This window comes from Talpa occidentalis, unplaced genomic scaffold (assembly GCF_014898055.3).
Source record: "Talpa occidentalis isolate TD23 unplaced genomic scaffold, MPIMG_talOcc4v2.1, whole genome shotgun sequence".
In the NCBI taxonomy this organism is placed as follows: domain Eukaryota; kingdom Metazoa; phylum Chordata; class Mammalia; order Eulipotyphla; family Talpidae; genus Talpa; species Talpa occidentalis.
The window spans coordinates 13609617-13635936 of NW_026555331.1; the positions used below are offsets into that span (position 1 = coordinate 13609617).

At 49.4% G+C, this 26320-nt stretch overlaps 1 protein-coding gene across 6 annotated transcripts in view; it reads left to right on the plus strand.

Annotated features, from left to right (window-relative positions):
- Nucleotides 1-26320, plus strand: part of MTSS1 (MTSS I-BAR domain containing 1) — a 133416-nt gene that overhangs the window by 2690 nt on the left and 104406 nt on the right. For all 6 annotated transcript variants that reach the window (XM_037501883.2, XM_037501898.2, XM_037501914.2 and 3 more), the window contains exons 2-3: nt 19807-19868; nt 24560-24633. In XM_037501883.2, coding sequence (XP_037357780.1) covers nt 19807-19868; nt 24560-24633 — 136 coding nt within the window. The remainder of the gene's footprint in view (nt 1-19806; nt 19869-24559; nt 24634-26320) is intronic.

Consider the following 26320-nt stretch of genomic DNA (forward strand, 5'->3'; position numbering starts at 1 on the left):
AATGTGCAACAGCACAGGAAGGGAGTCAATTTCCTCTTTGGAGGGGGACATAAAGGAAAACACCCCCCCCCCAAGAATAATTTCAAGACTCATCATCCATCTTTCAAACCAAAGACACTGAAGACGCGGAAAAGCTGGAGAGGATTCTCTCTGCTTTCTTCTGGTGACCCCCGTGTAATGGGGTCCTCCAACGAGTCTGTGGTTTTAGCCTTTCCAGGGGGGAGGGTGTGGAAGAAACCCTTGTTTTTTTTTCCCCCCCATGGGATCTAGCAGCAGCTGTTAAATAACTTATTGATTCCTTGATGAGAGGAAGCCTTGTGTTTTTCCCTTTCCTTCCACCTTACGGTGGTGGCCAGTCGAGGATGGTTGTGTGCAAAATCACTTACTGCTGCCTGTCTGTCCCCTCCACATAAATCACGTCATCTGGTTATGAGCTGTTCCCAAAGGAAAGGGGAGACAAGAGACTCCTATGGCTGGAGGGATGCCCCTTGCTGGTCTGTGTGTTGGGGGTGAGGGGCAGCAGCCTGGAAGTGACTGTGGAAGGCCAGTTGACTGACTTCTGGTGGTCCCAGGGCTCACTGCTTTAAGGACCCTGAATCTTTTGGTGGTATCTGTCCCTGATAAAGACAGGGTTGATGCTATAAATAGCAGATGGGCGCCATGACTTTTTTGAGAAAGTTTGAGCTACATGGGCACGCAGTGCTGTATTAGCTTCAGGTGTGCAACATGATGTGATTGTTGTTTTTATTACTAATTAAAAAAATATTTAATTGAACCAGCACAGGTTTTGATGGTGTTCAGGGAGGTTTCATGACCATCAGACAGGCCAAATCTGAAGACAGCTCACCCCGAGGATGTTTTTCTTCTTTTAATCAGTAACTTTAAGAAAACAATCAAAAGTTGGATGCTAAAATCAAATATTTTCCTCTGCCTTGTTGCTCAAGAATCAGCATGTCAGGAGCTGAGTTGGACCTGAGCAGGGAGAACTTTGCACCAGGTTAGAGAGTGTGTCTGGGGTTATATAATGTGACCGAGGGTGAAAAAAACAGCCAATCACACCCTGAATTCCCCACCCCACACCCCACAGCTCACTTTAGACACAGGGGTGTCCTGTTTCCAGCACCTGCGTTCAGCAGAATAGAGGCCTTGTTCCGCCCCTCCCAGCTACCCCCCACCTCTGTCTGCCACTAGAATCCTCACTTCTGCCTAAAATTAGAACTGCTTGAAAGGACTTCTTGAATTCCATGGAAATCTTTTGTGGTCCGAAGGCACGTCATGATATTTTCCCTTACTTATCATAAGATCAAGAATGTGGGTAGCGGGCCCAACAGTGGATAATGATTTCAGGGTTGTTTTCTTCCTCAACTGCTTTGGCTTTGGGGTTCCTATCAGAGAGGTTTGCTTCCTCAGTGTTTATTCAGGGCCTGCTCTGTGCAAGGCCTTTGGCTGGGCTGCCAGGAGCCAGATACGCAGGGCCTTGGGAGCCATAAATGGGCATTGTGTACAGTATGGTGGCTGCAACGCAAGGGCTTGTCAGATGCCCCGGGAAGGCTGTCAGTGCCTGCGGACTGCCTCTCGAGGAAGACGTGAGAGCAGCCAGCGCCTCCGTCAGCGGCCAGGTGCTCCGAGGGGGGTGGGCCTCCCCGGGTAAATGGTGACACACAAAGGCAGGACAAGCCAAGCCCTTGTAAAGCACAGATGGGCCCATGTTGGCTTTTTGCTCAGCAAATGGCTGTTTGTCCAGGGTTTTACAGCTTCCTCGGTTGAGGCCTGTGGGAGAAGGAGTAAAGATGTCATAAAAGCAGCAGGGAATTGCCTGGAATGGGTGCCTGCTCGGAGGTTTAAGGCCTATTCTGTGAAGATTAATCTTTCTGGTTTTCTTGGCACTGATGTGGGTGCAGGTTTGGAAAGCAGTGATTTGTAGCTTTGGTGTTTCTGTGGAGAAATCTCTTAACGCTTCTTATTTAAATCGAAGTGTTTAGAAGTTGTTGTAAACCTCTCTGTACAGAAATTCCACAGTGTTGCCCCAAATAGGAGAGAGAAAGTCATTATCCTAGGTCATGCTTTGCAGGGAGGGTGAAGTGAGTTGGAATTTTGCTGGGTTCAGCCAGTACCCAGTTCTTGCAAGAGGAACATGTGCTTTTGCCATAGCATTTATTGAACATCAGCTACTTTGCAAGCACTGAGCTTGACGATCTGATTTCGGCAAGTAGAGATACAGAATTCCCAATGACTTTTGCATTTCAGAGAATCTGAACACTTTTGCAGTACAGGTATAGTCTGTTCATGTGATGTCTCCTCATTGGCTGACTGCTTGGCCTTTGACCTCTTCTTTTGCCTCTTAGGGGTAGGGAAAAGGAAAAAACTTAAATGATGCCTGTCAATTGGTTGGCTCATGTTGAGGTCGTTAAAATGCTTGCAGGGTGAAAAGGTTGAAACTATTGATCCATTTAGATGCTTTATCTGTAATTTTCATCTAGGCCTTTTCCATCTTCCCAGGGATGGGCGAGAGCTGGCAAGGCTCCTTCTGTTGTAAGACCGTTTAGATGTTCAAATTGGGTTTGGAAAAATGAGATCATTTTGAGTTTGCCATTACTTCTCGGAACTGCCTTCAGGACACTTTCCCCTAAAATCTGCACCTCTGCAAAAGCAAATACCTCTCCCCAAACCAAACAAAAGCCAAAGGCCAGATTTAGCTTCCTGGGATATCAGACAAGTATTTGGGGCTCCTCAAAGGGAACTGACTGAGGCCCTAAGCAGTTTAGCTCAGCTTTGCAGATTGCACCGCTGATAGGGCCTTATTAAGGAGCAAAGTAGAGAGACAAATGAAGTAAATTAATTGGCTGGCCATGGAGGAAGCCCGTTGTATTTGATTGCTGAGATTCTTGAATTAGCTGGAGGGTGCCGAGGGCTTCCTCTGAGCGTGAGATACACACACAAAACAAAATAACCTGCAAGAGCAAAACCCTCCCCGGCTTAGATCCTAAAGTAGCCCCCATTACTACCGTGTCCCTGCGCCCAGGGCTGTGTCATCCCAGTTTAAGATGCTCTGGTTTGCCACTGGGTCATAGTAAGTGGTCATGTGTTAAAAGGGCCAGGGAATCACTTGGTGGGAGCCTGCTCTGTGCCAGTGTAGGGTAAGGTAAAAAGTAACAGGCTTTTCTGCCCTCCCGCCATCAGGATGGATGAAGGAACCCTGCGGTCTGGAATGCATGCTTGATGGTGGCTGGTGTAGGGTGTGGGCCTATTTAGATGGGATTCACCTGGGCTGAGAATGGGCTTTTAGGGGTGGCGTCCCGGGGACGCCAGCAGAAGCTGAGAACCCAAAGAAGCAGAGAGAAGCAGAGAGAATGTGAGAGAAGGCCGGAGAGCCCAGATAGAGTGAAGACTTGCTGGGGGCCTGGGAGGCCTGCCAGCCTCCAGGCCCCCCAGCCCCCCTTCCTGCCTGGTAATCCCAATAAAAGCCTGCACTGAGGGCTCCAGGACTCCTTCCTCCTTTACCCCGTCTGCTCGGGTCATAGAAAACCTGCACTGTGTCCTCCCTGCCACTATAGCCTGGCATTGTGCCCATTTTACAAATGAACAAAGGGAGGCTTGGAGAGAGACAACATGAGGTCTAAAGCCTTTTTGGGGTGGCTGGGTGTTCAGACCTTGGCCTATTTGATCCTAAACCTGGAGCTCTTCAGAGCATACCTAAGGTGCAAGGAGCATGGTGGGGATTTTTTTCTAGAAAATAGCATTTCTCTTGCCTGAGTCCTGTAGGAGAGGCAAAGAAGGGAAGGGAGCCAGGGTCTTATCTCCCAGCCTCTCGCCTAGAGCCAGCCTGGAGGTGTGAGCTGCTGGGGTTGCTGTGAAGTGGGCGGCTCCCATCTGGCTGTTGCCTTTGTGGAAATCATTTAATTTGTGATATATTGACATATTGTGGTTTCCTTTCTCCTACCTGTCAGTCCTCTCTAATGGACCACCTGGCTCTCCCTTCTCTTCTGCCCCTGGGTGTGCTGAGGGGAAAAGAAACTTTTGGGCCAGACTCTAGCCAGTCACCCGTGGCCTTGCCTCCTGACCTTGTCCCCACACACAGCACCTGTGGCCTATTCCGTGACTGACCTGGGGGGCCGCTTTTATATGTTTGGGGAGTCCTTGGGTCCCTGAGCCTGGGTGACTGTGTAAACTTGGCAGCCCCCCTAATTAGATGAATTAAGTTCACCCAAAGTTCAAAAGGCTCCTCAAAGAGAATGCCTTACCTTGAGCTCATTTTGTGTGCGGCCTTGGGACTCTTGTAAAAGCACCTTCTGTAGTTAATTACGTCCGGGTAGCCCTCCAGTTCGGGTGAGTCGGCAGAGCCAGTACCAGTCTGCCCGGAGAGGCGGCGGGCTCGCCGACAGAACTCCTTCCTGGGCTGGTTCTTGGCATACGCCACCCTGGTCATAGTTTCTAAGTGGTTTTTCTTTTCCTGTCTAATTTAAGTGGGTGAAGAAAAAAAAAAAATCAATTGAGTGCCTTTTGAGCTGTTTGTCTTTGTTTGCTTTCTTTGCCTCCAAGAATTTGGACAGCAGTAAAAGGATCAGCTTGCAGAGCTCCGTGGCCTCCTGACTCTTGGGGGTGGAGGACAGGTTTTGCCCCAGGCCCCCTTTGGGTCTCCTTCCCCAGGTGGCCTGGGCCTCCAGGGATGGTCTGGCCAGAAGAGGCACTTCTGAGCAGGTGAGCCTCCCTTGGTAAGGAGGGCCATGATGACTGGGAGCCCCTGAGAACTTTGGCAGTGATGCTGCATCCCGTACCCCAGAGGTCCTGAGTCTGTGCTGTTGGGGATAGATCCTGGGCTTTGGAGGCAGGCTGGGGAACCACGGAGCGCCCCACCATTTCTGCACCTCCAAGTGTCCTTCTCAGCTTCACCGAAGTCCAAGGAGCAGCATCTCTGGACCGTTGCACAACAAAGCAGATAGGCTCAGCTCCTGTACCAGATGCTGAAATTTGGCCAAAATGGAAAATTTTATCTTCAGTGTGTTCTACCACAATTCAAAAGTTTAAAAAAAATGACAGTGAAGCAGCATTAAAATAAATGAATGGACATGTAAAAGGAAGAAAAAGGGCATCCTTAGACTATTTGGCTGTTTTTGATCAGCAGTACAACAGTGCTGGCCAATAGGATTGTCTTCAGTCAGGGACATTGTCAGGTCCCTTCACCACTCGCCCCTGGTGACAGCTGAACGCTTGACGACTGGATTTTTAATTTTATTCACCTTTAATGTGTTTATAGTGACACAGCCAGCATGCCACACTGCTTCCTGCCCACTGCCCACCCCCTCCCCACATCATTTCCTCTAGACCTGTCTTGGAGAAATTCTGGAAATGTTAATCCAGAGGTTTTAAATCACAGAGACAAGTTACTTAGTCTCCCTGAGCCTCAGTTTCCTCTTCATAAAATGAGTCTGATAAAGCACCCCATGAGGGGCCATGCAGGTTCTGAAATGAGTTTGTGAAGGGGTCTCATGCTGCCCGGCACACAGGATCAAGGAGTAGCTGCTGTGTGTTTCCTGGCCTGGAGGTTTGGGAATGCAGTCTTCTGAACTCTTCAAATCTGTGTAGTAATTATCTCCACCATCTTTAGGGCAAACACTACCCCACCCTTTGCGGAGCTGTATTTAGAGCTTGCAGTGCAGTTGCAGGAAATGGAGAAAAGAAGTTTCTTTTCTTGCTGAGTAAATCCCCCCTGAGTTCATTATAACCTCATCTGGCTCAGCAGGGTCTATTTGCATTTCTCTATTTGCAAACCCACTGTCTGTGTGTAAAAGGAGTGGGGATGCCTGGGTGCCCGGCTGGGGTGCTCAGGGTATTTATTTTAAAACCTTAAGGAAAGTCTTGGAAAGTTGGTGTTGAGACCGGGGAAGGGGCAGACTTGCATTGTAAGGGTCTTCTGTTTCTCTCTACACTGTTGGAGGGTCCCTCCTTGTCCTGCAGTGACCACCTGGTAGCAGCAGCTGGTTACTGAACCTCTGTCCTTCCCAAGACTTGGGGCCCTTTGGGTTCTCCTCCCTGCTTCCCTGCACCCCTGGCCCACCTGCCTTCTGGCCCCTGTGACAAGGCCCTCGCTGGCTGTCCAGTGGCCCCTGCCTCCCAGCCTGGATGTCCTGACTTCTTCGAATATTGTGCTCCTCGTTCTTTCTGTACCCTGCTTGGGGGACCCTCTCTGCCGTTGTTACCTGTTGAAATCTTTCTCATCCTTCAAAGTCCCACCAGAAAGTTACCTCCTGTAGTCACACAGCCTGTGGCATTTTCCACGTTTCTTTGTTGATTCCACTTAGTATTTATTACCTTCTACCTTAGGGCTTTGGAGCTTGACGCTGCTCTTCCTTCTGTATTCCTCTGGGCAGGCCACTCAGTCTCCTGTGTGTGTGTGTATGTACTACTTAAAGTTGAGGGTTATGCAAAATGTAAAGGAGTCGGCATGAAGTAAAGTGCTAAATAAAACGCTCTTGTGTCTCTGACTGTCCTAGTAATTCCTAGCAGGACACCGTCAGATGTCTCCGGAAACACAAGAAACCTGTTTTCCCTAGGAGAATGCAGTAGAGATGCATTCTCTGTTTTCAGCTTTCAACACATAAATGATTTGAGAGAAGTTCGTGCGCATATCAGCAAATATGGTGACATGCCTGCTGCGTGCAGGGTGCTGATGGGTGGGGCAGAGACGCCCACGGACGAGACAGACACAGACCTTGCCCTAAAGTTGTTCACTGTGAAGAGGAACCGAGGAATAATTAGTAATTAGAGGTTGGTGCAGGCTTTTGGGGGGGCCCTGGGTGGGGGGCGGGAGGACAGTCAGGGAGGGCTTTTGGTACAGGTGGCAGCCACACTGAGGATCAATTTTATCATTAACGTGCATTTATGTGGCACATCCAGGCCCAATTCTGAGTGTTTTACAAATTGGCTCTTAAAAATGTTAACCTTTTTTTAAAAAATTATAATTTGAACCAAAGATAACATTGTCAGTTTCAGGTGTACAAAGCAGTAGTAGATTGAGGGTCTTTATTTCACTGAAATAAAGACCCTCAATCCTCCTAACCATCCAGTGAAGCAGTTGCTGCTATATTCTGATTTTACAGATGGAGAGACTGAGGCGCAGAGGGGTTAAGCCACTGCCCAGTCATAGCCTAGTCAGAGCTGGGATTTGTGCCCAGGCAGTCTGACTCCTATGTCCCAGCCCCCATGCTGGGCCGTCTCTCACCCATGGCATTTTAGAATTGTCTTTCAGATTCTGGAATGGCTGTATTCCATTGACTTTGTGATAGCTTTCCTATCTTTCCCTTTAGGACTCAGTATGAACCAGATAAAGCATAAAACACTCTAGTATCTTCTCGGAGCTGCTTTTAGAAGCCCGGGGGCTACATGCTATTGAAAGAGGAGTTTCACCAAAGACATGAAATTGTCATGAAAACGTGGGTGGGTGTCTCTGTTAGCAGAGGGAGACGGAGGGTGGGAGACGGAGTTGCTCAAGGTGACAAACACAGGACATGTTTGTTTTACTGGAGAAAGCCCCTGGTCCAGTCGCCCTGGCAACCGGCCTCTGCACCCTACATGACTGAGTGCAAAACAGGAAGGGGAGATATTTGCCGTTGGAGGCTGGAAATGCTTTGAGACAGCTCCCGGGGAGACTCAGTTTGACTTCCCAGGCCTGGCTTGAGGAGCCTGGCTCCTCCTGCAGCTGAGTGCCTTCCCATTAAGGAAGTCTTTGAGTTTGGTGTAATGGTTGCTCTTTGTTTTGAAGTGATTGTTTACTGAACCTTCAAAGCCAGCTCTCTGGCAGGATGTGATCTCGGGCCTGAATAATTGGATGAGGCACCCCAATAGGAAGCAAGTAGCGGGGAGCAGAGCCAGGAGCAGTTGATGGCCAAAGCCCTTGGCTCTAAGCACTGAGCCTCTGTGAACCGCTGCTGGAGGGACTGAGGTCGCCTTGCAAGCAGAAGTAGACCTGGAGCCAGGGTCCCCAGGAACCTGGCCTGCTTGATTTCGAGCTGGCCTTAATTGGGGACACCCTAATTAATTCACCGAGGAGGAAGCTTTCTCCTAAAAAAAAAAAAAAATTAGCAAATGTTTTGAGAGCATTTCATGAGGGATTACTGCTAAAGATTATGTAAGTGTTATAAAGTTAATGAAAGGAAAACTCAGAAACCCCAGTTAAGTAAAAAAAAATCAGTCGCCCATAACCACTTGATTACAAAGTAGGTTATATGCTCATGTTTTTAGACAAAGACTCACGCACCCTGTGCTGTGCCAGCAATTTCTTTTTCCTCTTAACCTTTTATTGACACAGCCTCTCCGGTCATGGAATTACAAGCTATGTCCGTTTTACCAGCTGTGTGGTATTCTAGTTTTTTGTGTGTCTGCAGTTAATTCCTCAAGTGCTGGGGATACATTCCTGCCCTCCTGGAATTTATATTCTAGAGGATTGGAGTTGGGGATCTGAGGAGTACAAGGAACAGACAAGTTAAGAAAATCAGTTCTCTTGTATAATAGGATGATGTGCAGTGGGGGAAATAAAGCAGGGACAGTTTGCTGTTCTAAAACGGGGTGCCTAGGGCAGGTCTCGGGATGTGACAGTGGCACAGCAGCTTGAAAAGTATGTGGAAGTCAGAGGGAGAGTGTTTCAGGCACGAGAAGAGCACGTGCAAAGGCCCCGAGGTAGGAGCTGTTTTATGCTGATTCACTGTTAGGCTTCTTCCAGTTCTGTGGCACCCCTGCAGTGACTGACATCCTGGTAGTTAGACGTTGATTCCCTTTGATGTCGTCCCCTGAAGGATTTCTCCTGGGTCAGAGATACACATACTTTCCAAGGCTTATCTAGGGTTATAAAGTCAATGAAAGGACAGTTGTACAGTGCCTTCCAGAAAACACACATCTGTACACATTCCACGTGTGAGTGCTCATCACTGAGGGGGTGATGATCTGCGTGTCGGAGCTGAGGAATTGCTGAGGCCTCAGCTTCAGCTCTTCAGAGGGACATGGCATCCCTTACCAAGTGCAGTGATTCTCAAATCTTGTTCTAGGTGGGTTTCGCCCCCGTGTGAGTGTCCCCTGGGAAATGTGTGAAATGCAGGGGAGTGAGTGTGTGAAATGCAGGGGACACCCCCCCTTCCCCCCATGAGGTTGCTGCTCTGGTAGGGCTCAGGCATGGGTAGTTCCAGCAGGCATCCCCTGTGTGCCTGATGGCTGGTGGTGGGATGACATCCAGAGTAGGTGACAGTGGGCTTGGCCCTGGGGCCACCCTGAGCCAGCTCACGGAGTGAGGAAGATCTCCATGCTGCCCTTCATCCCCCATCCACCTCCCTGGGATATCTTCCAGGTGAGCAACCGACTCGCCATGCCCAGGCCTCTCCTGCTCTTCCAAATGTCCTTCCTCTGCCGATTCCATTTCTTTCACAGGGAGCGCTTGCTTCCTGCTTGCTTGCTTTCCTCTTGCTCGGTAAAATTCTTTTACCTTTGGGACCTAGGGGAGGCATCCCTCTGCCCCAAGCTTGCACCAGTCTTGTCTTCCTGTACTGTTTGCTTGTGATATCCTCAAAGACTTTGGGATGGGAGGTTTGTCCGTTGGTGTTCCTCCCAGCCTGAGTTCCTCCATGCTTTGGCCTCTTTATCTGGGTGTGACCCGAGCCTGCTCGGTGCCTGTGCATAGTAGGTGCTGATGCCATGCTGTGAGTCAGGGTGATTGACCTTGGACGTGGACTCACTGGCCCAGCAGTGGCCGGCATTAATGAGCTCCACGTGCTCATCAGCCTTCTAGCACTTTTGTGATTTCATTTACTCTCATTACCCTTCTTTGAGGTTAGCACTGCCAGGAGGGGAGGGCAGTGGGTGACTGAGTAACTTAGGCCACCCAGTGGGCAAATCCGAAGTTGGGCAGTCTGACTCCAGAGCCCTGCTCTTACACAGAGAGGAGGCCTCCCTCACACCTCTCAGATTGGCACATGCTGCCCAGCTGGGCCCTCTGTCCAGGCAAGGAGAATGACAGCCAGCAGACCCATCCAGAGAGGCAAGGACTGAAGAAAGAAATGCAGCCCTCACTATCTTGCGTGGCACCCACCTGGGTGTCACCCCTAGCAGACCCAGTGGGAGCTGGGGCTGGTGGGTGAGTATAAAGGCAGGACAGGACACGGTGCAGGTTTTCTGATCCCATGCAGTCCGGGTGAAGGAGGAGTCAGAGTCCTCAGTGGCTTTGCAGGTTTTTATTGGGATTACCAGGTACACGGCAGGCAGGGGGGCTGGGGGGCCTGCCAGCCTCCCAGCCCCCAGCAGGTCTTCACTCTATGGGGCTCTCCGGCCTTCTCTCGGCTTCAGCTTGGCTTCTGCACCTTTGTTTCTCTCTCTCTCGGCTTCTCTTCGGCTTCTGCTGGCGTCCTTGTGATGCCGCTTAAAAGCCCAGTCTTAGCCCAGGTGAATCCCATCTACCTATGCCCACACCCCACTCCAGGTGCCCGCCATCAGGCATGCATTCAGGACTGCAAGGATCCATTATCTATCCTGATGGCGGGAGGGCAGAAAAGCCTGACATTTTTCCTTACCCTACAGTGAGGCATGGTTTAGTGTGTTTGGGGGGGGGCTGCGGGGGGGGGGGCGGGCGGTGCTGTTTAGTGGAAGATGGCAGTGCACTGAGTGTGCACAGGGTGGGGAGGCCGCTGCGCCTCAGGGTGGAGTGGGCAAGCCCCTCAGCTGGCCACCCTACCTTGGGAGAGGCCACAGATTAAAAGGGAGTGAGCGATGAACTCAGAGGCGGTCATGGTCCATTCCAGGGCCATGGGTGCCTGTGTCTCTGCCTGGGGTGGAGAGCGATGGCCCCTAAGAGGAACTAGTCCCTGAAATGCAGAAACAGTCCAGGAGCTGGGCGGAGGCAAATGAGGGAGGTGAGTACCTGGGAGGGGAGCTGGATGAGCACGGGCGGGCGTGCAGCAAGAGACAGAGGTGCTAGTAATCCCTCACCTGCTCCCAGGGCGTGCCTGTCTCCATGTATTTTGCTGAGGTTCATTATCTCGTGTGCATTAGGTGCAGGCATAAAGTCACAGAGCAGAAGCTTTGGACTCTGTTGATTGGGACAAAGGTTAGAGGGAGGAGGTGGATATTTATTATTCGGGGGAAGCATAAACGTACATAGATGGTCCTTGTGATCACACAGGTGTGGGCAGCCAGCCCTCAGGTGATGCAGTTACTGAGTACAGGTGACTGTTTCAGGGTCTCGGGCGAACCCACCAAGCAATTTATTTTGAAAAGAGACGGGCATGTTAGCAGCAGCTGCTGAAATGAAGAGCTTGTGAGAGCAGTCCCCTCCCCTTCTGTGACCTGAGGCAAATTACTTAGCTTTCTCTGCCCCGTTTTCCCATGGAAAAAGGAAAGTGTTCTGTGCGGTTCTGCCCTCCTCTGGTGGGTGGGAGTCCCTTTGCACTCTCAAGCACCGTGTAAGTGTGAGCCCGTGCTGAGGACGGTCATGAAGTGCACTTGGACTGGCCGGTGCAGGGGTTGGATTTTGGAAGTGTGGTCATCAAATGTAAGGTGGCGGCCAGGACGGGGTGACCCCTCCCTCCTCCCTGGCTCTCCTTGGGGAGGACTAGCTGGTATAAGAAACTGAATCCAGGCGGTAAAAACTGGGGTTGGAGAAGTGTTGGGGGAATGGAAAAGAAGAGGAGGCGGGGTTCGTTTTCCAAGAAACGCAGAGCATGGGACACAAACGCCAGCTTTGCCATAAGTGAAAATAGAGCCAGAGGCCTGGCTGGAGCTGGGGAGCACCCCAGAGTGCTGGTGACCTGGTCACGGTGTGACTGGTCCTGCTCAGCGTGGCAGTGTTCTGTTTTCTGTGCAGGCCTGCGGCCACCAACCGCCTGTGGCTGTCAGAACAACTGGAAGGGTGACTAGTACCGGGGAGGAGCTGAATTGTAAATTTTATTTGGTTGTAATTTGAATTTAAATAAGCCCATGTACCTAGTGGCTGTCCTTTGGGGTGGCGCAGGATGCACAAAGCATGCTTATTGGTAGGAAACCTAACATAACACCCCTTTGAAGATACAGGGGCATTACTTGTTTGTTTGTTTGTTTGTTTGTTTTTCTCCCCAAGTGGAGACCTACCCATATGTCAGCAAACAGACATTCTGGACATGGAACCTCATAACGCAGGCGGGAAGAACGCCAGCTTGCTGTCCTTGTCCACATCAGGGTGTGTGAGAGTTACAAATGGAGCAGCTTGTGAGGATGGAGGGAGGGAGCACCTTTTGTGGTTAAATCTTCCTTTTCATAGGCATATTTATTGCTTGGTGAGCTTGGGCAAGTTGCTGAGGGTGGGCAGGCTCACATTGATTATCCCCAAGGCTGTCATCCACTTGATGGACAGGGATAATTAGTGGATTAGGCAAGCCCCAATCAGAGAATAAAAGCCCAGGAATGGTTTTTATGATGGATGGGCTTATTCAGGGCCTTTCATCTGGGGATCTTAGGAGCCCTTCATCTCGCAGGATGGGGTGGGGAAGGGTGGTTTTGGGGACAAAGCTGTGTCAGGCATCCACGGGCCCGCCCTGTCCTTCCTCCCGCACACACTTCTGGAAGCCAGCTGACTCTGCCTGGCGCTGGCAGATGCAAGGAAGTCCAGAGTCCTCTGCTTAAGTCAGAAGGTGCCACTTTTGAAGCTTGGCTTTTCATTTTCCTGAGGTCTGAACTCATCTAGGGGTGTGCCTACGAGAAGAAGGAGAGGGGTGCTGTGGGCCTGGCGCCTCACTCTCCGTGATGAGGTTCCCACAGACCTGGGGCGACTGGAGCAGCGGTGCAGGGGTGCAGGCCACAGTCACCACCTGTACAGATGCTCTTAGACTCTGACCTGGGAGAAGCAGGTCTGTTCCAGTGCCTCTGTACACCTGAGGATGAGATAAAATCACACAAATCAGGCAGATGGCAGCAACTGTGACCATTTCTGGTTTCTTTCTGTAGGGCCTTTTGCTGCACAAAGGATTTTCTTTCTTTTGTGTTTCATGTTTATTCACATGACTGAAGTCTCTAACCATTTCTCGGGTGACCTTACAATCCCCCTGGGGATACTTCTGATAGGGTTTTGGGTGTTCGGGGAGCTCTGCTCCACTTTGTCCGGCCTCCTATAGGATCCAAATGTCAAGCAGGCTCCAGTGTTCCCTCCTAGCTAGCTTCCAGCTGGACTGGGCTGGAGGAGCTTGGCCCACAAAGTTGGGCAGATCTGGGGTCAAATTTCAACCTAGACTAGAGCGATGCAACCTCTCTGTGCCTCAGTTCCCTCAGCTGTAAAATAATAGCAGCACCTGCTCTTGGGGTGTCATAAGAACGGGCTAGGAGCCTCTGGCAAGGCTGGTCTTTGGGCTCCTAGCCTCAGCGTCACTCAGATTGAATGTGCAGTTTCCCAGTCTCCTCTGCCCCCCAGGCCAAGGTTGTCTGAACCTGCAAGTTTGCAAGTTAAAGCTCAGCAACGGGGGTATGTAGCAGAGCACACGTGTGCTTGGCAAATGGTGACACTAATGAGTGTTGATGACAGTGAAGCTTGTCAGTGAAAAGGGGCAAAGGATGTCCATCTAGTTGTACCCCCAAGGCTTGAGTTCTCAGCAGCCCCGCTGGTGAACCAGCCTCTCTGGCACCCTTGGGCAGGCCAGAGACTGTTCAGCTGGAGCCCCACTCCCAGTGGCCTCCGCTGACCCTATTTTATTCTCCGTTCAGCCCAACTCCTCTTGCATCTCCTCCAGCCCTGGCTTCTCTCAAATTGTCCCTTCTCCTCCGTGAGGCAGCGCCGGTGTCAGATTCCCTCAGCTGTCCCTGGGCTTGCGCTGTCACAGCCGGCTGGGCTGGGAGAGGCAGTTGCTGCATTATTTATGGGGCACTGTTAACTAGCCGCGTGGATGAGTTACACACAGTTTATTCTTCTGCTCCGTGTGTGGGATGCCATCCTAGGCCTGTTTAACACAAAACAGAACAAGGCACAACAGAACCCCAAGCCCGCATGGCCGGCTTCAGCGCCCCGTGCCAGGGTAGGCGAGTGGCCTTCGGGTCTGGGGAAAGAGGATGGAGGAGAGGCGAAGGTACTGGGGGAGAAGGGAGTTTCCAGACCCCACCTGGAAGGTGGGTGGGGAAGCCAAGGTGCGTGTTTGTGTAGGTGGCCTCAACTCTGGAGATCTGCGATTTAGGTGGGCCTTTTCCCTGAGAAGTGAGAACATACTTCATTCTCCTCCCCTGTCCCCAGAGGACCAGGCTGCGTCAGGTACGTGCCCCTTAGTCAGGGTCTCTGGTCACTGGCTGGTGTGTGACGTATGCCACTCGCCTCCGAAGGACGCCACCCCTTCTTCCTCTGCTGCCCCATTTGTGATGAAACTCGGGACCTTGAGTGGCGGGGCTTGTTCATGGTCACCTCGTCCAGCAGGGGAGTGGGGAGGATGCAGGGAGGGTGGTGAGGGCCCCACTCCGTGGCTGCAGATTGAGGGAGCCCCAGAGTTCTCGGTCGGAAGAGGGGGCAGTGGTGCAGCTTGATGGAGGGGGTTCTCCGCTGGCCTGTGAGTGTATGGGGGACTCTTCCTGTCTGTCAGACCTGGTGTGACCTCAGTTCCATTTTCAACGATCTAGGAAGATTCCACACCTCCTTCCTCTCCCCTCCAGAGAATTCCAGGTGTCTTGAGGGCAGGAGTCTTTTTTCCCCTTTGCCCCCCGGCACCCCGTCTTTGGACTCGGTGCACCTGGGTGCTGAGTGGGTCCAGTCTCTGATGTCGGTCCGTCTGGAAGGTTGTGAAACCCTTGTGTTCACAGGTGAACCCCACAGCGGGGTCTGTGTTGGGGCTTTTTCGCTCCAGGAGTGAATTTCTCGGGATTTTCCTCCACCCTGAATAGAGCCAGTCAGCAGCCCGCCTCAGCAGGCAGCTTTTGGGACTTGGTGGTAGGCCGTGCAGATTAGAAAATTAAGGAGGCTTTCTAAGAGCGTTCTCAATGCCTCCGGTGTCTTGATATGCAGATTTGTCTAGAAAGGTGGGCATGGCCTCCTCTATTAAGTCTTGAAGCCTAGAACCTCCCCTCTCAATTCTCTTGCAGTCTCTCTTCCTACAGTCACGTTCTCACTTGCCTCCTGCTCCCATTCTGCCACCTCCAAGCTTTTGAATTTGTGTAGTAAAAGTACTTTCAGGTGGGCAGAAACTTTTTTTTCCTTTCCTTGAAGGAAACTTAAAAAATCTGGAACAACCCAAACTCACCTTGCCTTTAAATTTTAATAGCATTTACACACTTAAAAAAAAAATCCCAACAAGGAGGTTTTTGTCTTCTGTTCTTAGAAGGTTTTTTTTTTTTTTTTTAGAATTCATTAAATTATACATTGCCTAAAACAGGTGGGCCTGCCACTCTGATAGACTGTCAAATACCATGAAGTCAGGAGAGAATGTCTTTTGGAGCCTTCTGACGGGTGGGCGTTCGTGGGCGGCAAGCTGTGTGTGCGCCCCTCAACTGATTGGGGACGTGCCTTCCCTTGCTAATTTGGTAAAGACTGAAAAGAGGCAGTGAGTGGGGGCAGAGAAGTAGTTTAAGTGGTTGGAGCAGTGGAGGTTTTCAGGCACATTCATCTTGGGTTTGAGTATCTCCTCCCCCAGCCTGAGAGACGCAGAGAAATTGACTCCCAGGCCCAGCTGCTGCCTCTTTTTTCTCCTCCTGTGGTTACGGGGCGCAGTGAGGTGCAGAGGGTACCTGTGCCCAATAGGGTCTGTCCTGCAAATGGTCCCAGCCCAGATGGGTGGTCTGACTTACAGTGTTTTGGTTTTTTTTTTTAGCCATCCTGCTTGTCCTTTATCCCTTTATCCCCTGCTCGTCCTCTTAACCTCAGGCCTTCAGAATACTCACTGATGTCCATTGGCTTTTGAAAGTGTTTTTTATGTTATTAAATTTTCTGCTATCCAAATGTTTAATTTTTTTTTTTTTTTGGACATTCTGACATCCTTTCCTGCACATGATTGTCTCCCTCTCCCTTGGTTTTGCTGTGAATGTCAGCATTTCGCACTTCCTGTGGCTGAATGATACTCCGTAGTGTGGGTGGCTCACGTCTCCTTGATGCAGTGGTGATCGATGGGTATTTAGGCTGCTCCACGCCCTGGCTCTTGTAAATGCTGCTGCTGTGAACATTGTGGAATAAATAGTGTTTTGTGTTGATGTTTCCTGCTCTTTGGAGAGACGCCCGCGTGCCATGCCAGGTCATACGGTGTTTCCGTTTTTAGTTCTTCAAGGTGAATCCAGCTTGCTTTCCTGCGTGGCCGTGCCAGCTTACATTCCCACCAGGGTTGTAGTAGGGCGCCTCTTCTTCCCCATCCTCTCCAGCACTTGTTGTTGGGGGTCTCTTTAATGAGTGCCATTCCCACGGGTGTGGTTTTAACCTGCAGCTTTCCTTGCAAGCAGTGAACACTTTTTCACGTCTGTTGGATTGTGGGCGTCCTCTTTGGCGAATTGTCTGTAGCTGCTGCCCGTTTGTTAATTGCATTGTTTGTTTTTGTTGAATTGTATGAGTTTTTTGTCCATCTTGGATATTCACTCATGGCCTTAGAGGGTTTTTAAGCCTCTCCTCCAACATCCTGAGACTCCTGTGAGCACACTGACGCTCGGGTGTTGTCTGAAGGGCCTGTGAGCGGCAGCTGTGTCGGGCAGGCGCTGAGCCCTTGCGATGTCTCACTTAATTCTCCTCACACCAGACCCTGAGGCAGTGGCTCATCCCGAGCAGAGGGATAGCAGGTGGACCAGAGGTTCCTTCCTGCGGATTGCACTCCCGATTTGATTTCTTCTTTTTCCCCACGGTCTTTTCATAGTCAGTCTTCAGGAATAGCGATGGGATTGCTTGTTTTTATTAATTACCCTTAGAAGGGAACGGGCTCTGGGAGGCAGTGAGTTCCCCAATTACTTATGGGCGGGGCTACGACCAGGACTCAGACTCCAGGCTCCCTGCACAGGAATCTCGCCTTCTGGCCATGTTCCTCACCTTTCTCTTGGAACTGTCGTGGATCATCTCCGTGACCTTCCCCAGGTGGCTGGTGCTGGGGCAGGAGAACCCGCTCTCCTGTCCTCCTCCATCCATGAGGGATGCTGGTAGGTTGCAACCTCTGGCTTGAAATTGTACAGAAGTACAAATCAGACTTTTCAAGGTGCTTCTTGTGATGATGTCTTGTGGGTCAGAACGAGAAGGAATGTGTAGGGTTGCTTGTGCCCTGTGCTTTTAAGGCTGCTGACTGATGCCCATGTGTACAGAGATCTCCAGTGACCAGCCAGGGGACTCTGATCTTGACCCTGTCTCTGCAATAACTCGCATGCTGACATCGAATGGCTTCTTATACCTGGGCATGATAAGAGGACGTAAATGTATTAGGTGTTGTAATTGAATTCCCCGCCATGTCTCAGTGGGCCTGGAATGGTATCCTGAGCTCTCAGGAGGTTCATTAAGTGTAAGTTGCTCTGGGGTTGGGCACCCCAGGGCGCACACATGGGATGGAGACCATGTGGCTTCACAGTGCCTGGTGTGGGGTCAGTGCTTGCGTTCAGTTGCAGAGCGCCTCTGCCAGGAGCTAGGCAGGCAGGGTCCTGATCGCCTGAACTTCCCAGGGCAGCAAATTGCCTCTTTAAGGAAAAAAGCCAGGGCCCTGCATGGGGATAAGAGGGTCTCAAAGGCACAGAAGCAGAGCTGATGGATGTGAACCAGCAGCAGGTGTGAGACAGACGTGACGGTTTAGGAGGACTGTAAATTCACGGGGCCATTGTTGCCAGAACTTCTAATTTAATGTTAAATTTTCCTTTTAATGTTATGACTTTATTGTTTCCATAAAAGTGACACATGACCCTTATAAGAAAAACTACAGTCTTAGAGGGAAGTACAAAGAAAAGCACCACTTAGATCCAAACCTCCGCTCCTAGAAATATCCTGTTTAATATCTGGAAGACACTTTTGCAGATATCTCTGTGTACATCTTCAGACACACTCAGCAGCTAGAGAAATGTATAAATAGGCACTTTTAGAACACGGTGTTCCTGCAATGCTCGATATTTTCAAAATAAAAACACTTAATGCTACTTGCTTTTATCAGAAGCGTTGAAACCGAAGTCATTGCTGAACTTCACATAATTGTTTCTTCCCTCCAAAACTAAGTGTCTCCATATTCCTCTAAAGCAATGGTTCTTAGTTAAGGGGAGGGGGGACCGGGGGAGTTTTGTCCCCAGTGGGGACATGTGGCAATGTCTGGAGACTTTTTTTTTTTAAGATTGATTTATTTATGCATACAAGAACTAGGGTGTAGGCAGAGGTGTGGGGGGTGGGTGAGAAGATTCACCAGAGACAGAGTGGGGAGCAGAACAGGCAGATTGACTGAAATACACTGCTGAGGGGAGCAGCGGGCGAGACAGGAGAAGCCTGCTGCGCCATGTGGGTCTGTGCTGCAGTGGCTGGTGATAGCCTGATTGCTCTGTCTTTAACCTGTGCGCCACCAGGGAGGCCCCTGGAGACATTTTTGACTGTGAAGGTTCTGGCCACAGCAGGGGATGGGAGCTACTATGATGTACAGGATCCCCCAACCCCCAGTTATCCAGCCTGCAGTGTCAAGGTTGAGAAACTGCACTAATGGTACGAGAAAAAGATGACTAAAACCACTAGGAAGGTGAAGTCATTATGTTTTAACACAGTTGCACTTCTAGGCTATTTTGCTTGGGCTTCTGTAATGAAAGATGAGATGATTAACCTCATTATGTGTTTTCCCTCCTCCTCTTAGCAGAGTCTAGAGGTGGCATATGTTGTTTTTGCCTTGTCAAGGTTCATAACATTTACATTCTGTCCTGCAGCCACAACCCCCAGATGTTTAGTTTCATTCTACATTTAAATGATTTGGGGCCAAAAGCCACTTCTCAAACATGGTTTGCCTCTGGGTTTTCTCTTGCATCGCCCCTTGGTAGGTTGGCAACTTGATCTTAATACGCACTCAGTAAGTATGGGAAGCGGGTGTCAGACCCCACCTTGGTCTGCTGAGGTCAGAATTTCTAAATTAGGTGTCAGAGTAACACACTTGAAAGAAGAGGAGAGAGGACTGTGAGGGTGTGAAACAGGGTCCTGGATGCGTGGAATTTTGAGCTGAAAGCAGGAGAGCTGTGGATGGTGTGCTGTTATCTTCCATGTGGAAACAGGCATTGGGCTTAACTTTGAGCCTCCTCGAAGGTTAGAACGAGGGCGCGTGGAAATCAGGGTCAGGGTGGTAGACATGGGCTGTTAGGGGAGGGTGCTAAGTTCGCCATTAGCAGAGGTATGCCGGGGAACACCAGTTGTCATATTGTACTTGGATCCTGGGTCTAAGCTCTTCCTGGCAGCTTTATTTAGGTAACTTCCCAACCTTGAGATTCCGATGGCCTGATGATGCTTCCCAACAGCCCCAGTCGCTCTGGTTCTTCCCCCCGCCTCCTGGGATAAGGGAAAGGGGGAGAACAGCGAGGGCTGTGATGACGTGGTTCAGGACAGAGCCTGGCATTTTCTGCACACCTTGAATATGGATTCTCTATCTCTCGACTCAAAAAACACCTTTTTGAGTGTTTGTATTAATGTGGTAGATTCTCCCCCTACGACTTTTCCACTTGCTGTGTTTGGCAACTACAAGAAAGACCCAGGGACTGAGCACATTCTAAACCAGTTCCTGAGCTGAGACATGTGTTCATAATCTGGGCCACACAGCGTGGACTGCAGCTGTGTCCTCTGTTTACTCGGAATCGGTGTTCTGTTAATGTCGCCTTCTGATGTCTATCCCGGTGTGACTGACCGATGGCTTTGTTTTGTTGTAGGGGAGCTACCCAGTGTGGGAAGATTTCATAAACAAAGCAGGAAAACTGCAGTCCCAGCTTCGGTAAGTAGAGGCACGTCCTCCCCGGGGAAATGGCAACACCCTTCGATGCAGGTGGGGATGGGACAGACCTGCCATGCGGTTTGGGGATCATCGTGGAGGCTTTATGGGTATAGAAGCATGCAGTGGCCTCTGATTCAGGTGCTGCCACTTGCCTGCTCTGCATTGGGGTCCCAATCCCCATGCACAGTAGAGCTCCATCTGCTCTGACTCCCCTGTAACGATTTTGAGAGTCAAGTGAGGTTCAACATGGCAGGTAACAGTGGGCGACATTTATGCTGCGCCTGCTGAGCATATGTTAGTGAAATTGAACCTCACAACCCCAATAAGTACAGTTATTACCCCCATTTAACTGATGAGGAAACTGAGGCACGATAACCTGAATAACTTATCTGGAGCCACAGGGTAAGTGGCAGGCGTGTGGACTGAGGTGTCTGACTCCAGAGTCCCGTGGACTGATTGCCACTAGGTTTCAGACTTAGAGTTGACTGTTATATAATTCCATTTACCTGAAAGGCCGGGAAAGACAGATCTGGAGGTAGATGTAGATTAGTGGTTGCCTTGAGGCTGGGAGTGAGAAAGGAGACTGACTACGAGTGAGCACAAGGGAGCATTTGGGGGATGTTCTAAAATTGGATTGTGGTGCTTGGTGGTTGCTTCAATCTAAATTTATTAAAAAATCAGTGAATCATACACCTCAGAGGGTGAATTTTACAGTATGTAAATTGTGCTTCCATAAGGTGTATTAAAAATAAGCAGATCTAGTGCAGCTCTGGTCTCAGGCGCTGTTATTGCCTCCCAGTCCTGTGCTGGTTCATGTATCACTTGACATGAAATACAAACTATGCCAGCATCCTCTCATTAAAGCCGTACCCCCCTAAATCAGGGGGAGAAGGGTTGCTCTTGTGGGTGCCCCTGAGGGTTGGACATTTCAAAGCGCAGTTATTTCAGGACCCTGTTGTGACATGTGGGGGATGACATTGGTTGGCTCCCATGTAGTGGGGTGGTTTTCCAGGGAACAAAGTGTTAGTGCACAGAATGAGGGGCACCCCAGGACCCCAAACTTGCCTGCTCTAAATGGGTCCTCACTGGGCCTCCCTGGTGGTGCAAGGGGTTAAGTCTCAGCACTGTGAAGCTGTCAGCAGCCACTGCACCATGAGTTTGATCCCTGGCCAGAGAGCTGCCCATGTGGCACAGCAGACATCTCCTGCCTCGCCTGCTGCTCCCCTTAGCAGTGTATTTCAGTAGATCTGCCTGTTCTGCTCCCCACTCTGTTTCTGATGAGTCCTCTCACCTGCATACCTCTGGCCTACACCCCAGTTCTTGTATGCAGAAATAAAAATCTTAAAAAAAAAGTGGGTTCTCCCATCCGCTGCATAAAGACAAACATGTTTAGTGCCTAAGACCTTCAATAGAAGACAACTTTAATAGCATTAGTGTGCAATAGAGGAGAAAGACTATAGTTAAAATAGTTTCCTATTAAACACCCAAAGTTACCCATCCTCTTGTGGATAAATATCCAGCCAAACAGGCCCAAGGTGGGGCCACTGAGGCCCGAAAGCCTGCCACAAGTCTGAGGCACCTCAAGGGGGGACCCACAGGAAAGAGGTCGAAAGGGCCAGCAAGTCTGGAAGAAGAAGAGCAAAATCGAAATACAAGTCAAGCTAAAGGCTGCCATTGTCTGCTTCCCCTTGGGTCTCTCACCAACATCTCTGTCTCTTTCAAATGTCTCCTTCCATGTCCCCTAAATCCCTGGTACAAGTCCCAGGCTGAGAAGCAAGTGTGAATTTTTCACATGACTCTGCTCCATGTGCCTCCTCCAGGTTTTCTCTTCATCTCTGCCTCCCTTTTTCCTTCCCCCTTTCCAGTCTTTTCTAGCTTCTCCCTGCACAGCTGCACCCTTCCTTAGGTGGGGCAGGGCACCTGGAACCTCCCCTTCCTGTGGGGATTACACTGTTACAAAAGCAGGTACATGCTTTCTAGGGTACAAGCCTGTGGATGACAGAGGGGACCACATGGTGTTCTTTGCGGTGGACACAGCTGCAGCTGCAGGAGTGGAAGTCCTGGAGCGCCCCGTAGACCAAGGAGAAGAACACTAGAGGGGTGGATCTTTTCCCCTCCACTCCTTCAGCCATGGGGGATTTCTCTTCATGAATCTGGAATTTCCAGAGCCTTGATGGGGCATCCAGATGGACAGTGGGCTCCGACTATGACCCTTGGTCCATTTGTCAGGTCCTTTGCCATCTTGTTTCTCCTCCATCAGATCCAGGCACCTCTACTCAGCATACACATTCCTTCATGTGAGGCCTTCACTGTCCTCACCTTATTTAGCTGCATCTGCCCTGCCCACCCCGGTCTCTACGCTGTCATTGCATGGTCTGGTTACCAACCCAGAGGGCGTCTCCTCCTGTAGTAAAACAATTAAAACATTTAAATACATGCCTCACACACATGCTTTTTCTTACCCAACCTCACTTATCAACCCTCATTTCTGGGCTGATGAAGAATAACTCTTCTTCCTCTTTAGCCAACAAGGAAGCCAGCGCTTGAAGTAGTGAGCTGATTTCGCTATGATAAACATACTGGTAGGACTCAAAGCAGTCTTAACCCACTGGTACAAAATACATTTTCTGTTTTCTTAACATTCTGGTGTCCTGAGGGCAGGAACCATTGCTTTATTTTTTTGATCAACTAGTACTTGGTCTAGGCCAATGGAGGAACTTCTGGCATATGGTTTTCTTTTCTGCATTAGAGAAAGGATGAAGCTGAGAGGTGGAAGAGGCAAAATCATTCTTTGGGGTATTTTAGCTAAATCACTCCCATCACAGAGGTGACGATGCTTGGGGACAAGGGAGTCGGCGAACCAGGGCTCATCGGAAGCAGCTCTTAAAGGCTCTTCATTCCTCACACTTGATCCCTGTCCTCACATTCCATCCTGGTCCCCACACTGGATCGCTGTCCCCATTTCCAGTGGAACCTTGGTGACCTCGTGTTATGCAAGGACCTTCTCCAGCTGGTTCATTAAATTTGGATGGTCAGCATTGACCTGCATGAGAATTAATTCAGCCATCATGTCAGATATTAATTATAAATCAGAATGAGCTATTTCTGAATCCCAGGGTGTTTGATTGAACTGACTTGTCCAGGGTTTGTCAAGTCTTTTTAAAATATGCTTTGACATAGGGTTTTGTTTTGAATTTATGTTGTTCTTTTTGTGTGAGCAGTGTTTTTTTCTTGCTCTGTTGAAAATATAAGGCCTCATTTTGAAGTTTGACTCTAGATGTTCTCAGGGACCAGTCCCAGAAACTTCCAGAACCCTTGTTTCATAGTCCCTGTTGCTTTTGTTTAAAAGCCAATTCTTTCCTTTTTTCTCCTTTGCATCCCCTTCCTGTATAGTACAGTGTTCTCATTTTCTTCTTTCAGCAACTTTGCATTTTGTTTTGAATGTGCAGTAAAAACTGGACTCATATGTCGATACTTGGAAATAAGCATCAGACCATGAGTTTGATTGTAAAGTCCTTACGTGTGAGCCCTGGGGCTGACATGCCTGTTCTGGGTATCCCTGGCTCTGGAGCGGTGCTTACGCTTCCTTGAATGACCTCTTGGATCATGCTTCTCAGAACCAGTAGTCTGCAAAGTGCTTGAGTCTTCTAGAGAGCATGAAGGCTTGAAAATAATTTCCAGGACATTGAATGAGTATAGTAAGTTCTCGTCATTCTCTGCTTTCAAGAAAGAGCTCAGAAGATTCAGTTGAGATTGCATTCTAAGTTTGAAAAATTAGCATATCCGTTCATTGTAATTATGAGTTCGGGGGGGAAAGTCACATAACTAGGATCTCATCTTGGAGAGGGATAAGCAGGGCACAGTGAGTGACACTGGGCTGCTTGGCCCAGCTCTGCTACCAACGAGTGAATTGAAAGTCACTGTGTTGTTGTGATCTTAGTTTTCCCATCTGTAAAATGGATTGTTTGAAGTAGATGATCTTTTTTAAGATTCCTTCTCCTGGTCTCTGTGTGTGTGTATCTCTGCATATATATCACACACACACACCCAAGCTTGGTGGTAGAAGCACCCACCTCACATGCATTCAAAAAATGCGAATATAACTTTCGATTCCTCCACGACTTACCTACTAATAGCCTAGTGTAGCCCGGAAGACTTACTGATAAAATAGCAACACATTTTATATGCTATATGCATTATGTATTTTCTTTATAAGAAAGTGAGCTAGAGAAACTTTCATTAAGAAAATCATAAGGAAAATACATTTATAGTACTGTACTGCATTTATTGAAAAAGTCCACATATAAGTAGACCTTGAAGTTCAAATCTGTGTTGTTCAAGGTCAGCTGTGTGGATGCTCTCTCTCCTACTCTAAAATTAATTTCACCTGTACATATATTTTTTAATGATTTTTTTCCTTTTAGGTAGAATCATCTTTTCCTTCTTTGCCTGGTCATAATCCCCCATTCTTTTGCTAGAAGAATGCCCACTGTTGCTTGACTAGCACCAAAGGAGCTTGACATGGAAGGGTGCTTCCCGAGAAAAAAAGTGGGTCCACAAATGTCCGGGTCCATTTGAGTTGTTTCTTCTGGAAGGCTGCTTATCCTTAGCGGAGATTTCAGCCCTTTAACTGTCACGAATTTGCTGGTGTGAGACATTCCTCATGCTTTTGTTATCTGTTTGCATTTCAGGACAACAGTAGTAGCGGCAGCTGCCTTCTTGGATGCCTTTCAGAAAGTGGCCGACATGGCGACCAGCACTCGTGGTGAGCAGATGGCAGGAGGCGTCGGCCTCTGAGCCCCGCCTGTGGGCTCTTCCTCTGTGGCTCCATGTGAAGATGGAGCTGGAGCTCTCGGAGCTCCGCTGACTCATAGGAAAACATTTTTTCCAACTCGGTGGGGCTCCACATAGGAGAAATTACACGTAGTTCTCCAGATAGTCAGGCGGGGGAGAAGAATGAAAACTACAGAACACGCATGGGGCTCATGCCGGGGGTGGGGCTGGGGGTGTTTGGGGTTCACCCTTTCTGATGTGGCTGTGGCGCTTGAGCTGTGTGCTTGCTTCAGTTTGCTCTCCCTCCTCACATGGGTGTCCTGAGGCATCCTCCATCCCCTGTGGAAGGGGGAGCAGCGAGGGAGACTCGAGAGACTGTTTTCTGGGTTCCCATCACAGGAGAGACACTTTTCTAAGTGTCCTCTTGCCGTCTCTGTTCACATGTCACTCACATTTGGCCTCAAGCCCTGTGAGCCCCCAACTACGGCTGCTCCATGTCTGGCCCCCCCACCGCGCCCCAGCATGGCAGGTGTTTAAAGTATGTTTATGAAATCAATGAACAAAGGGAAATCGGTGGAAAATATTTAATAGTTCCAGTGATACTGACCCACAAAGAAGAAAACTAACACATGAAAGCAACGGAGAAGAAAACGAATACCCCTGTGCTCTCTGCCATGCTTGGAAAAATGATATTACTGTGATGTAGGGGCCCCATGCTGTGGAGTGCTTTCCTTTCATTCCCAGGCAGAGAATCTCTCCAGCCTCTCTCTTTGCCTCTTTCTGGGTATGACTGAGCACTGAGAGCTCCTGCCTATTCTCTTTATTGCCGTGGTCACATTGGCAAAAATGGGTGTAGGGGGCAGGCGTTAGGGGTGGTTCCAAGTCACGTGCGAGTCTGGTCTGCCTGTGACGGGGGTACCTCCAGGGAACCTGGAGGGGGATCTGCTTACCTTGGGTAATAGTCAAATGAATTTATAGCAAGGACACTTCTCATTCATTCGAGAAACTCAGACCTGCTAATATTTAAAGTGCTATCTTGGGACCAGAAAAATCAATACATTGCTCTCCTGGTCCCGAAGGAGTTTGCAGTGAAGGCGGGGCTGGAGGGAGAATGCAAGTGACATTTCAGTGTGGAGGTATGTCTGGTGTGGTAATAGCGCTAGAACAGAGTGCTGGGGGAATATAGAAAAGTGAGCAATTAACTCAGCTCAGGGAGTCGGGAATATCTCCCGGGGGAGGTAATATTCCTTCTTGTTTCCAAGATGCCAGTGGTGTTTCAAAAGGTTCCCTAGGAGAAGGGGATGGAGACATCAGAGCAGTGATTTCTTCCTCTGGTTTGTCAGCTTGATATGGGTCTTAACCAGTATCTTTTTAAGTCCTTTAAAAAAAACTATTATATAGCTTGTATTGGTCCACTGTAGAAACCTTCAAAAATACAGGTTTAGGAAGAAAGTATCATTGAACGGATGTGCCCCAGTGATGGTGTTACTGAGTCTGTTCTATTATCCCTTCTTCTACTTCACCAGTATCTGGAACTGTCAGTCATATTGATGTCTTTCTAGACTAGACATATTGATTGTGTCTTTCTTAAGAGCTGCGCTCTCTTTTCAAGAACTCACTAGGTATCTGACATTCTGTTTTGGGGGCCCTCTGACATATAGGAATTGTTTTAGATTTTT